This window comes from Chelonoidis abingdonii, chromosome 3, assembly GCF_003597395.2.
Source record: "Chelonoidis abingdonii isolate Lonesome George chromosome 3, CheloAbing_2.0, whole genome shotgun sequence".
Classification (NCBI taxonomy): domain Eukaryota; kingdom Metazoa; phylum Chordata; order Testudines; family Testudinidae; genus Chelonoidis; species Chelonoidis abingdonii.
The window spans coordinates 136,114,805-136,126,902 of record NC_133771.1 but is presented as its reverse complement, the minus strand read 5'-3'; the positions used below and the strand labels follow the sequence as shown (position 1 = coordinate 136,126,902).

Below are 12,098 nucleotides of genomic sequence, written 5' to 3'. Positions count from 1 at the left end.
GGCCGCTATTCACTGAGGATGGAATGGAGGTTAGGATCTAGGCATGGTCATATCGTAATAGACTTTTGCTCAGTCTTTATAAGTAGTGGAGGAGTTTAGGGATGAGTTGGAGTTGTATGATAACGGGAATTGAGGATATGGGGTGGATAATGGATTATGAGGTTAGAGGCCAAACTTTGAACGTTTATGGGATAAAATGGAGGGTCGCCGGCAATCTCCATCAAGGATAATTAAAGGAACTGGCGCTGAAATTGTGAGCACATTTATCTGGGAATTTTATATCAATGGTATAATGGGTTGTACCGAGACTGGGGATTGTAACGTAGTTCCTATCTTAAGATAAGGGAAAAAGTGATCCGGGGTAATATAGGACCTGTTAGTTTGACGTCTCTGTAGATATGTAAGGTCTTTGGAAAAAATTTTAAATGGAAAGTAGATTAGGAATTGTGATTGGTAATTGGACGATTGAACTGGATTTACTAAAGGTAGGATTTGCCGAACCAAAATGTTTCATTCTTGAGAAGGTATGGAAGATTATTTGATATAGGAAATGCAGGGGGGTAAGATTCTAAATGTACCTCGATTTCAGTTAAGGCTTTTGATCCGGATTTCCAGGGGGACTTTTAGTGAAATTGGAAAAGATGGGGTTTATGAATATGATGTTTGTAAGGTGGTAGGAATGGTTAAATGGGAGACTCCAGCGTGGTGTCGTATGAAGGGTGAACTGTCGGTGGAAGGAGAGTTATAGTGGTGTTCCCTCAGAGGATGGTTTTGGGTACCCGATCTTATTTTAACTTTATTTTGACTCTTGGCCAAAGAGCGTAATGTGCTAAGTTTGCGGATGCACAAAGCCTGGGGGTATTGGCTTAATGAGAGGAGGTCTTATACAGGAAGATTTGACTTGTAAATGGTGATATAGTATAGGGATGAATATATAGTGGAAAGTGGCCAAGGTCTTGATTGGATTAATAATAAGATTTTTGAATATATCGGTTGGGGACGCATCAGGTTGGAAGCGACAGAGGAGGAGAGGACCTGTGGTGTTGGCGGAAGAGCTGCCAATGCGATATGGCTGTTAAAAGCTAATGCTGGGTTACTCCCCCCTCTCGGTTGTTGTGGAAACGCATTTGCTTTTTTACAGCATATTGCTTGGAGGTCTAATTTGTATCAAACATCCCAAGGTCTTCTCTCTCTGTCGCTTCCGATGGTCCTCAAGGTATATCTAAATCTTATATTTGATCCCTAAGTGCTGACTTGATTTTCATATTTATTACTTATTAGTATACTCAGTTTACAGGTTGGTCCAGTTCTTCTGTTTAGTACGACGGTTCTTCTCCATGTGCAATATCAGTTGTGTTTATCACGACTTATAGCAATCGTCCAGGCAGTATAAAAGGTTAAATAAGATCGGTCCAAAACGCTATAGTACTCCTTGCTGAGTTTCACCATTCAGTAGAGCGCTGGTCTTCCTTAACATTCTTTTCATCTTAAACTTTATATTATCCCCATTCTTTTCCATTTCCATAAGTTCCTTGGCCGTGTTCACGCTTATGAAGAGATTAAATTTTTTCTTTCGCTTTCTTATCTAAGTATCTTGTCCTTTCAGCGAAGGAGATAGGGTGGTTGGCACATTACTTTTGTAATCTATGTTTGCATTAGTCCAGATTACATTGACCTCAAGTGTTCCTAATCTTTCTCCCTTAAAATTTTTCCAAAGCCTTTACTAAGTATTACAAGCATCTAAAGGGCTATAAGTTACCGTTCACTTTTATTCTGGTCTTTCTTGAAGATAGGAACAATGACGCTTAGCAAAATTCATGCCAGTCGTGACAAGAACCCACCGTATTTCCGATTGATTAAAATTCTCGATAATGGGTCACCAATTCAATGCGGGCCAGTTCCTAATTTCCTTGGATTTGGAGATGCGGGCGTCGATTTTGTCCTTAATGTTCAAATTTGGCACCTTACCTCAAGCGTATAATCCACCCCATATCTCTCATTCTCGTTATCACTATCATCTCCATTTCATCCTAAATCTCACTAGTCATACTAAGGACTGAGGCAAGTACTAATAGTTTAGATATATCAGGGATCATGCGTAGGCTTTCACCTACCCATTCCTCATCTCAGTTGTATAGCGACACCTTCTTCGTTCTTTGCATTTTCTTCTTTATTTTGGTGGTAAACCCTTTTAATTTCGGTTTATAATCTTTCAAGGCCAGTTCTACACGCTTTCTGCCTTCCTCACTTTTCCCATACATGATTCTGCACCACTCTATAAGGTGCTCCTGCTAATCCCGCATTCTTCCACTCACCAGTAACTTTCTGCTTTTCTAATTCCTGCCTGAGATGCATTGCTCATGCCAGCTGGCCTAACCCTGCCCTATACGGTTTTTTATTCCTTCTGTGGATGCCAGCTTCCCAATTATTCACAGCAATTTAATAGTATATTCAGGCCCCTCCTCTGCATTTAAATCACATAGTACCTCCATCAACCCTTCCTCCAATATTTCCTTAACTACTTTTAAATTGCCCATTGAAATCAAAAAACCCCTAATCCCAGATCTACCTTTGTTATTCTTCATTAAGCTTTGATATCAATAGCTTCATGATCACTCGAACCGGTTGTCCCCTATCCACCATTCTTCCTCACGAGTTCATCTCCACAAACAACAAATCTAAATATCGATCCTATAAGCGTCACGGTAATACTTCAATATCTGTGGCAGAGAAAAATACCATCCGCTTACTCATGCCAGAAAGAAATCTGACCCCTATTATTCTTTGAGCACTATGTCTGCATGTCTATTATTGGGAAAAGTATGAAAGTCTCCACATGATCACCATTCCCTGTAGGTTATTCATTAAGACCATTAAGAGTATCTTATCATATCCAATCAGATCCGACGTCTGTATGCACACCCTAAGGTGCACATTAGGAGGCTCTAGTAGTTTTTTCCAGTGTGATTTTTTAGCCCAGACAGACTCTGTCTTAGCATTCATCTTCTTATTCTTACGTACACTCATCATGATTACAATGCTACTACCCAACCTTTGAATGTTGCGTCTTTTCTAACTGCGACACATAGCTATTCAATACTTATTCCGTATGCGAAGTATATCCACAGGCTCATCTTGTTTCCTATTATATATCCGTTTCACCTTCCTGACGTCAGTAGTCAGTGTCTCATCTTGTACTTGAGGTACCTCTGCATAATGTACAGATCATTTTATTTTTGGCGTTTGGCGTCATGACATCTCTTTACTCCCGCGTTGTGCACATGACTTCATACAACCGCATTCAACTGTTTGTCTGTTTCATACTACTGCGTTTCCTCCTTGGGTCATTCTTCGTCCACAGGTTATCCCTCTCATTTTGTTTACTTCCTTCAGGTTAATATTCTGGCATGGATCTCCCTGACACAACCATCTCCCCAACTTCCTAAGTTTTAAAAGCTATTAATGAGGTCCGGCTAGACCTCATCCTGAAGTATATCTATCTCCTTACTAGTGTAAAGTCATCCCGAGAAACAATGGTCTGTCTAATATCTCCAAAGACCGACATCCCAACCTACTTACAGCACCACTGCCTAGCCATCTGATTAATGTGATATCTTGTCACTGCGCTTCGTGCTGGGATTAGGAACACCGCAGAATCCACTACCTGAGCCTCGGATTTCCTTGAGCATTTTTCCCCAGTTAGGCATAGTCTACCTTGAATACAGTCCAGCGAGTAACTAGCTGTATCTTCTTCCCCAAACATGAAGGACAATCAAGAATTTCTTTCCGTCAGCTAGATACTTTTCATCTCTCTGGGAGTCACTCTGTATCTTAGCCGGCAGACGCCATCATTACTCGTTCTCCGATCAGGTCTGTTAACAGGCTGTTCATTCTTTCCAGAAGGAGTTTCACATCAATAACTGCTTTTCCTGGCGACTATTTGATTCTCTCGGTCTATCCCTGCTACCCGCTTTGGCCGAAGTTTCGATTGTATTCGCCTTGCAATCCTCCTGGGCGCTCTCATACTTTGGTGATGCCACCAGCTGACTCTCCCTTTTTCTGCAGGATAGCTGCTCGTAACTTTTTCTCCTTGCCTCTCTCCTTCAGCGACAACTCTGCTGTGCTCCATCTTCATTTTCCAACCCAGCAACCTGTTTCCTAGTTTATTTCCCTGCCTGCCGTCTTCTTTCCTCTGCCTGGTTCTCCTAGTCAAGTGCTTCCACGTCCTTCCTACCAGCCATCCTCTCAGAACTCTTTGGTCCTGCTTCGCATCTGCACGTTGGCTCCTGGCCTCTATCATGTCTGGCTCCATATCTGTAACCACCCCTTTAACTCAGCCTCAGGTCACACTGCACTCTCATCCCTTATTCTTTCTTCCAGCAGCTCCATCAGTACGCATTATCGAAAAGACCCAAAAACTCCCTTCCACACTTAGTCCTCCAGGACCATGTACATGCCACAGCTCTTCCAATCTATATCTCAGTGTGTCTCTCCCGCTGCTCTGTCTCAGTCATGGCTTCAACTCTTGCCTGGCGTCCATGCCACACACCGCATCACAGGCCCCAACAGCACTAGTGACTCTGGCAACTCTTGCCTTCCTTACTTCAGGCTTAGTTGGATTTCTCAGCTTAGTCCCCACAACCTCCGACCTGAAACTCCCCTGTTAGCAGCTCTTTTGTGGCCCCTGTCCCGCCAGCTGGTCTGTGCCGCTGCACGAGTGACTGGCTACTTAGATAGGACCCCTATAGCGTAACCCGACCCAACTCAGGGCTACCATCGCTTAGCAGCACACGGCCTAGCAGCCTTACAACAACACTGCACTCAAAACGCCCAAAACCTGTCCTCTTTAACGAACTCCACTGAAACTCTCCCTTTAGCGACTCTGTTGCTGACTCCTGTGCCCTCAAAGAGCTGTTCTGCTGCAGAGGAAGGCAAAAAACCCAGCTCCTGCCAAATGCCGCTATCACTAAGAGTTGAAATCACAAAGAGCTGTGAAATACTGAAGACTGGGAGCACTGAAGTACTGTTGCTGAACTAGCAGGGGGAGCTAATGAGCTAGTAGTGCAGAACAACTAGAGCAGCTGGGGATGTAGTAGCATTGTGGAGATGCTGGAGATGGAAACCACTGGGCAACGCGGTAGTGGCAGTTGTGAACAGCCGATTTTGGGAGCAGCGCAGTAGAGAGGTGGAGTGGTCTGGTATGAGAGCTAGTTTCGGGGGTTAGAAGGTGGAAGAAGAGAACAGAGTGCCAGCGCTAGTTGGCCCTAGACCATAAGGTGCCCCTGTACCCAGCTGGGGGAGGGACCTCTACAGGATAGACTCATTGAAATCTGGCTGCATTGACCAGAGACTTTTGGGTTGTTGGATCTTTGGAGTGATTGGCTGTAAGACCCTTAAGGGGAAAGAATGCCACATGATATGGGGAGTGGTTATGTTTGTGTTAACTCTGTTTGTGGTGTTTCTCCAAAGGATGCCGCATGTTCTTCTTTATTAAATAGGTTATTGCTACATCAGATTCGTTGCTTGCAAGAGGGGAAGTATTGCCTCCTAGAGGCGCCCAGAAGGGTGTGGTATGTAAGTGTCCCAGGTCACGGGGTGGGGGCTCGAGCCGGTTATGCATTGTGTTACTGAAACGCAACCCCTGGATACTGAACCCGGCCCTTGTTGCTGCCAACTCAGAGGGGCAGAAGGGTTACATGTATCTATCTTTAGATAAGATTTTTTTTTGATAAAATGCTTTGAGGAAAAAACCTATTTAAATCATAAAAATCCTATTTTTTTTAAATAATTGATTTTTATCCAGCCTGAAAACAACAGAGTAACTATGGAGTAAATTCTCAACATGGCATGTAATCACATTTTTCATTAACATTAATGAAAATATGATTAAAACTCGTGTTTTGTGCTTAAAAAATATTCCCAAATGACTAAACTACAAAGTTTAGTGGCTGAAGTGATGGTGCTGCACCTGAGAGGTGTCACTATTGTTATGTGTATGAAAGGAATTTTGAGGAGTCTAACTTTTATAAAACAAAACTGGACATACAAACTTTTTAATATAGACACTAAAACATTTGTTTGCCGTTTGTATCAGCTAAGAACGCTAAAGAGATTAACCAGCATTTTATATCCACAGTGTGTTTCGTACAGTGAAACTGTTACCAAACAGTAAGCCTCTGTCTTCTCACAAAAAACTCGCTCAGATAAAAGTAAAAGTACTACCAAGGAAAACAGTCTTTGAGGGTCAATTTCCCAGCCCAGAGTATAACAAGATAGTTGCAAACCCTAGTTGGTTATTATTTAAAAAAATGTAAGGTATGAACAAAAAAGAAAAAACAGCACAGGAAATTTTCCCCTTACAGACGCATCTACAACAGTATTTGCTACTTCTACTATAATTAAATGTCTGCAGGAGTTTTCATTATTAATGTTTTTCAGGTGTTTATAACTTGGCAGGTGCTAATCCCCAGCCCCCATTGGCCTGGGACAGCTAGTGGGAGCTGCGATCGGTCGAACCTGCGGACGCGACAGGCAAACAAACAGACCTGTCCCACAATGGGTTTTCCCTGATGGGTCGCGTGGCAAAGGTTGCTGATCCCTGAATTAAATGTTCGCATTGGAAAGGCTGTAGACTAACTAGAAGATCATGGAACAACCCAAAACTTACCATTAAGACCAAAACGCTAGTGTATTAAGCTTGCATCCTCAGCACTCTCATGTATGGGGAAACATGGACAACTTATACTCATCAGGAAAAACGGTTGAACAGTTTCCACCTACGCTGTTTACGCCACATATTCAACACCAAATAGCAAGATAAAGTCACCAACACAGAGGTTCTTCAAAGGGCAAATTTACCAAGTGTTTCAGCTCTGCTCAAGGAAAGATGACTGTGCTGGCTGGGCCATCTGTGTAGGTTGGAAGATGGATGCATACCCAAGGCCATATTATATGGGGAGCTATCAGAGGGAACAAGATCAACAGGATCTCCCAAGCTTCGCTATAAAGGTATAGGCAAGCGAGATATGAAGTCATTTGTAATCTATCTTAATCAATGGGAAACCTTGGCAAGTGATCATAACAAGTGGTGCCATCATCTCCATTAGGGCATCAAAGTCCATGACAGAAGCTGGCTCCTACAGCTTGAAAAGAAAAGAGCCTGTAGGAAGCAAGCTGCTCCCAACCAAGACACACACATTTGCAATAACCGCCAAAGATCATGCAAATCTTGGACTGGACTATTTAGCCACAGGAGACATTGCAAACCATCTACACCACAGGCTGCAATTCCCACCGTCTTGTTAAGATGAGTTCCTGTCTGCATCCTGTAGAACTTGCCATACCGGTATTGCCCTGGCCTCTTCTTTTGTCATTCAGTGTTGAACGCATTCTAAAACAATATGCATCTCCTCACCTTTTGGGGGCAAAGCCAGACTTTTAGCACTCTCCCTACTTGGTGTAACTTTGTGTGCAAATCAGAGACGACACACCAGTTTTGGGGCCGTCCCTAGACACTCTGTATTCATAGGTAGGTACTTTAGCCCTGCATGTGCAGTGTCAGTGGAGAGAAAAGAAACAATGAAAATCCATGTGGTATCCTGTGTACACCCGTAACCGACCTGATCAACCTCGAAGCTCTCTCTCAGTACGTACTTTTCAAACGAGTTTCTCTAGTTTGCCGTGTTATGCGTTTGTTGTATTTAAGAATATGTTTTACTAAATGCTGCACTCTTGTTATAAAATAATTGTTAGTAGATATATTTAGTCATTGTTGTTTTACTTTTATAATCTCTATAGCTAATCAATGACTGCTCTGCTTAACACCTTGAACTATCCCTCAATAAAACTTTAAATTGTCATTATTAGTTGTGTGTGTCTCAGTTTGATTTCGTGAACCCATATCTCTCCTGCATCCCTTACCTATAAGTTATTTGCACGTGCAGCCTGGTAATAACAGTCCTGCATTTCTTTCGCCCTGCGAATACGTGGCAATTAACATGGCTCACGAACAGACAGGGAGTTGTGGGCCATGCCTGTGGCACGCTGCAAACCGCAGCAGTAATAAAATCGAACAGTTCGAACATTCTGCAAGTTTCACCTTTTTACTAGCCAAAATTCGACCAAGTCCAAAAATAGAATGAGATCTGTTCCCATTGGCTCGGAAAAACTCTAAAAGGCTATACTGTACATTAACCTGGCAATACAGATGCCTCCTTCGTGCACCGGCTTAGGTGTCAGCCAGACCGATTGTTCCCTGCAGCCTCAGTGCATGGAGACTGTGGAGAACCTCGGTGCTGCAGATCCCTCTCAGTTTTGGAGAGAATGTAGCCGCATTGTTAGAAAATCTGGATGGTACCGTTTTCCAAATTGATCCCCACCTCGGTAATACCTGTGATCCGCACGCAAATTATATTGCCAAATGATAAAAAATTAAATTTAATTAGAAACAAAAATTGCGACCCGATGAATATAAATCTGAGAATGTTTCTCAGGAGAAAATTCAAGTAAATGTCAGGTGGAAGCCTAACCGAGAAAGAAAGAGTAAATTTGTAAAGGTAATGAATTGTGGTAGTGCAGCGTTGAAGGTGAACCTGAATGGGTAACTGTGATTTGCTGGTAAGTAGACTCAGTGTAGATGAAAAAAGCAGCAGCTATTCTGTTGGAGTGGCAATGTGCCTGGAAGGGAAAGTCTGAATGAGCCTAGGCAGCCTGGTGAGCTTATGGCTGTGTCTAGTCAGCAGTTTGGGAAAACAAGGATAGTAGAAGATGAGTGTCCCTATCCCTTACCTGTTTCCTGTGTGGAGAATTGTAACAGTGAAGGAAATGTGCCTGTGTCTGTTAGGGGACTGGACTATTTAGTCACAGGAGACATTGCAAACCATCTACATCACAGGCTGCAATTCCCACAGTCTCTCACAGACGAAAGGATGCCAACTGCTTATAACTTGGCAGTAAAAAAAATTGCTTCAGGCCAAAATCTGGCATTAAAGGTGTCAGTTGGGAAGAGGTTAACAAAAAGAAAAAAAAAGAAAAGAAAATCAAACCTAAATGTTCAGCAAATCAACTTCCTTCAAGGCCTCCAAACAGCAACATTTTAAAAAGCAAAGTTCTAGTTTTGCATTTGCCATTCTAGTGATTTTAAATGAGTATTTTAATTAACTGAAATGTCAGTTTTTAATTTTAATTTAGATTAATCATTTTGGTATCTCAAAAAAGAACATAGGCTATAGAAATGGATTATCAAATCCAATCCCCCTGCTATCACAGGCTACGCGGTCATATAATTCTGCTCATAAATTTGTCATGCCCAATCTCAACAGTAATTAGGTTGTTCGCCCCATACTTCTATTAGAAGGCTGTTCCAGAACCTCACTCTTCTTCTACTAGTCAGAAACCTTCTAATTTCCATCATAAATTTATTTATTGCCTGTTTATACCCAATTTATTTTTGTTCCTCTGCCAACATTGCCTTTTACCTTAAACAGTTCCTCTCCTTTCCTGGCATTCAACCACAATGTACTTACAGAGAAAAGGTATATCCTCAGTCTCTGTTTTGCTAAAAAAGACATGCTCTTTTAGTCTGCTGTCATAACAAAAAAGGAGCATATACGTAAACTACTTTTCAACATTTTTTACAGTGCAGAATTAGTTCAAATGCAAGCATTGGTGGATTAGTTTTTTTTATGTACATTAATAATTAACATACTATAATTACACATTAAATGATTATAAATTGTTCGAGGGACACCTACATCAAACACATCACTGGCCATCGACAGTACCAGGAGGCGTGAGCCACAGCAACATCGTGCTTCAACTACGAGAAAGGGACCGAGAGACTGTGTCCGTTGGACGACATGAACTGTAACCATAAACTCTCTGAACGTTAAATCTCACCAAATGAGGATCAATCCATCCTCACCATCGTATTCACTAATTATACTCCACACCTGAACGTAGCTATTATATGAACAACATACCCTCATATCTCAATGTCTGTACTTTGACCCGTCAACCTTTTACCCCCAGTCGGGGATATTGCAGATTATGTATTCCTTACACCATCTGATCTTAAACCGAATTTCGCACCTCTTGATAATCTGAACGTTATTCCCTGATAAGCAGAAATTTCTATTCTTAAACTCTGTACTGTTCACTTTTTCTAAACATCATCTTAATAAACTTTTTGATATCATGCTTGTAGTTTGTAGATTAATAGTGAGTCTTCACATAAAGACAGCTATGATAGACCCCATTTAGCAATTGAGGCATTAGATAGCCTGGGGCATGAGGCTGAGTGTGATGGGTTTTGAGGTACCCAAGACTCTGAACTCTGGCCTACACTACAAGGTTACATTGAATTTAGTCGCATTAGGTCGATTTTATAAGCAATGGTCTACACAACCAACCCCGTTCCATCGACCAAAAGGGCTCTTAAAATCGACTTCTGTACTCCTCCCCGGCAAGGGAAGTAGCGCTAAAATTGACCTTGCTAGGTCAAACTTGGGGTAGTGCAGATGCAATTCAACGGTATTGGCCTCTGGGAGCTACCCCAGAGTGCTCCAATGTGACCGCTTTGGACAGCACTTTCAACTCCGATGCACTAGCCACGTACACAGGAAAAGCCCTGGGAAATTTTGAATTTCATTTCCTGTTTGGTCAGCGTGGCAAGCTCAGCAATACAGGTGACCATGCAGCCCTCCAAGAATCTTAAACGAGCTCCAGCATGGACCGAACAAGAGATACTGGATCTGACTGCTGTATGGGGAGAAGAATCTGTGCAGGCAGAACTCTGATTAAAAAGAAGAAGTGCTAATATATATGCCAAAATCGCATAGGGCATGGTGGACAGAGGCTACAACAGGGACACACAGCAGTGCCATGTGAAAGTTAGGGAGCTCAGGCAAACCTACCAAAAGACAAAGAAGGCAAATGGTCACTCCAGGTCAGAGCCCCATATATGCCACTTCTATGATCAGCTGCATGGCATTCTAGGGAGGTCCCCTACCACTACCCCACCACTGTCCATGGACACCTGCAACAGGGGAGTCTCACGAAACATGGAGGAGGATTTTGTGGATGAAGAAGAGGAGGGGGAGAATGTGCAGCAGGCAAACGGTGGATCTATTCTCCCCGGCAGCCAGGACCTTTTCATCACCCTGGAGCGGGATCCTGGACCCTGAAGCCAGAGAAGGCACCTCTGGTGAGTGCACATTTGTAACTACTCTACAGGGTTTAAAAGCAATTGTCTTTAACGTTTTATTTGCCCTGAAGACTTGAGATGCATTCACGGTCAGTACAGCTACTGGAAAAGTCTGTTAACGTGTCTGGGGATGGAGCGGGAATCCTCCAGGGACATCTCCATGAAGCTCTCCTGGAGGTACTCTGAAAGCCTTTGCAGAAGGTTTCTAGGGAGGGCTGCTTTATTTCCTCCTCCACGGTAGGACACTTTACCACACCAAGCCAATAGCAAATAGTCTGGAATCATTGCAGCACAAAGCATGGCAGCGAATGGCAGGACCACCCGGCGGGGGCAAGTGGGGCAATTTCCCCAGGCCCTGGGCCCCACAGGGGCCCCAACAGTTTTTTGGGGCCCCTGGAGCGGGGTCCTTCACTCACTCCGGGTGCCCCGGAAAACTCTCGCGGGGCCCAGGCCCCCGGAGCTTCTTCCCCTCCGGGTCGTTGTTGGCAATTCGGCAGCAGGGGGTCCTTCCGCTCCAGGGCGGACGGACTCCCCGCTGCTGAAGTGCCGGGTCTTTGGCAGTAATTCGGAGGCGGGGCGTCCCCGCTGCGGGTCGTCGGGGCACTTCGGCAGCAGATCCCGGAGTGGAAGGACCCCACCACAACCAGATTACTGCCAAAGCGCCCCCCCCCACGCCCCGCCAAAGACCCCAGGCCCCCTGAATCCTCTGGGTGGCCCTGGCGAATGGTCCTGGGTTTCAGTTGCATTCAAGCAACATTCGGTCTATATCTTTCTGTGTTAACCTCAGTAGAGTGATATCATTCATGGTCACCTAGTTTGAAATAGGGGAATTTTTGTAAGTGAACAATAAAAGGACCCCATTCATGCTGGGCTGTTTGCGCTTGGCTAAAAGGGA

At 43.6% G+C, this 12,098-nt stretch overlaps 1 protein-coding gene and 1 long non-coding RNA gene across 3 annotated transcripts in view; both read right to left on the bottom strand.

Annotated features, from left to right (window-relative positions):
- The window catches only part of LOC142046593 (uncharacterized), a 782,351-nt gene that overhangs the window by 36,631 nt on the left and 733,622 nt on the right, over positions 1–12,098 (bottom strand). The window lies entirely within an intron of this gene.
- The window catches only part of ABCB10 (ATP binding cassette subfamily B member 10), a 53,385-nt gene that overhangs the window by 36,631 nt on the left and 4,656 nt on the right, over positions 1–12,098 (bottom strand). Inside the window, exons 1-2 of one of the 2 annotated variants that reach the window (XM_032783844.2) lie at positions 8,853–10,484; positions 6,859–7,238 (exon numbers count right to left, since the gene is read on the bottom strand). The exons of the other annotated variant lie outside the window; for it this stretch is intronic. Coding sequence (XP_032639735.1) covers positions 6,859–6,946 — 88 coding nt within the window. The 5' untranslated portion in view covers positions 6,947–7,238; positions 8,853–10,484. Of the gene's footprint in view, positions 1–6,858; positions 7,239–8,852; positions 10,485–12,098 lie in introns of those variants that run through there. 2 annotated transcript variants of the gene reach the window in all.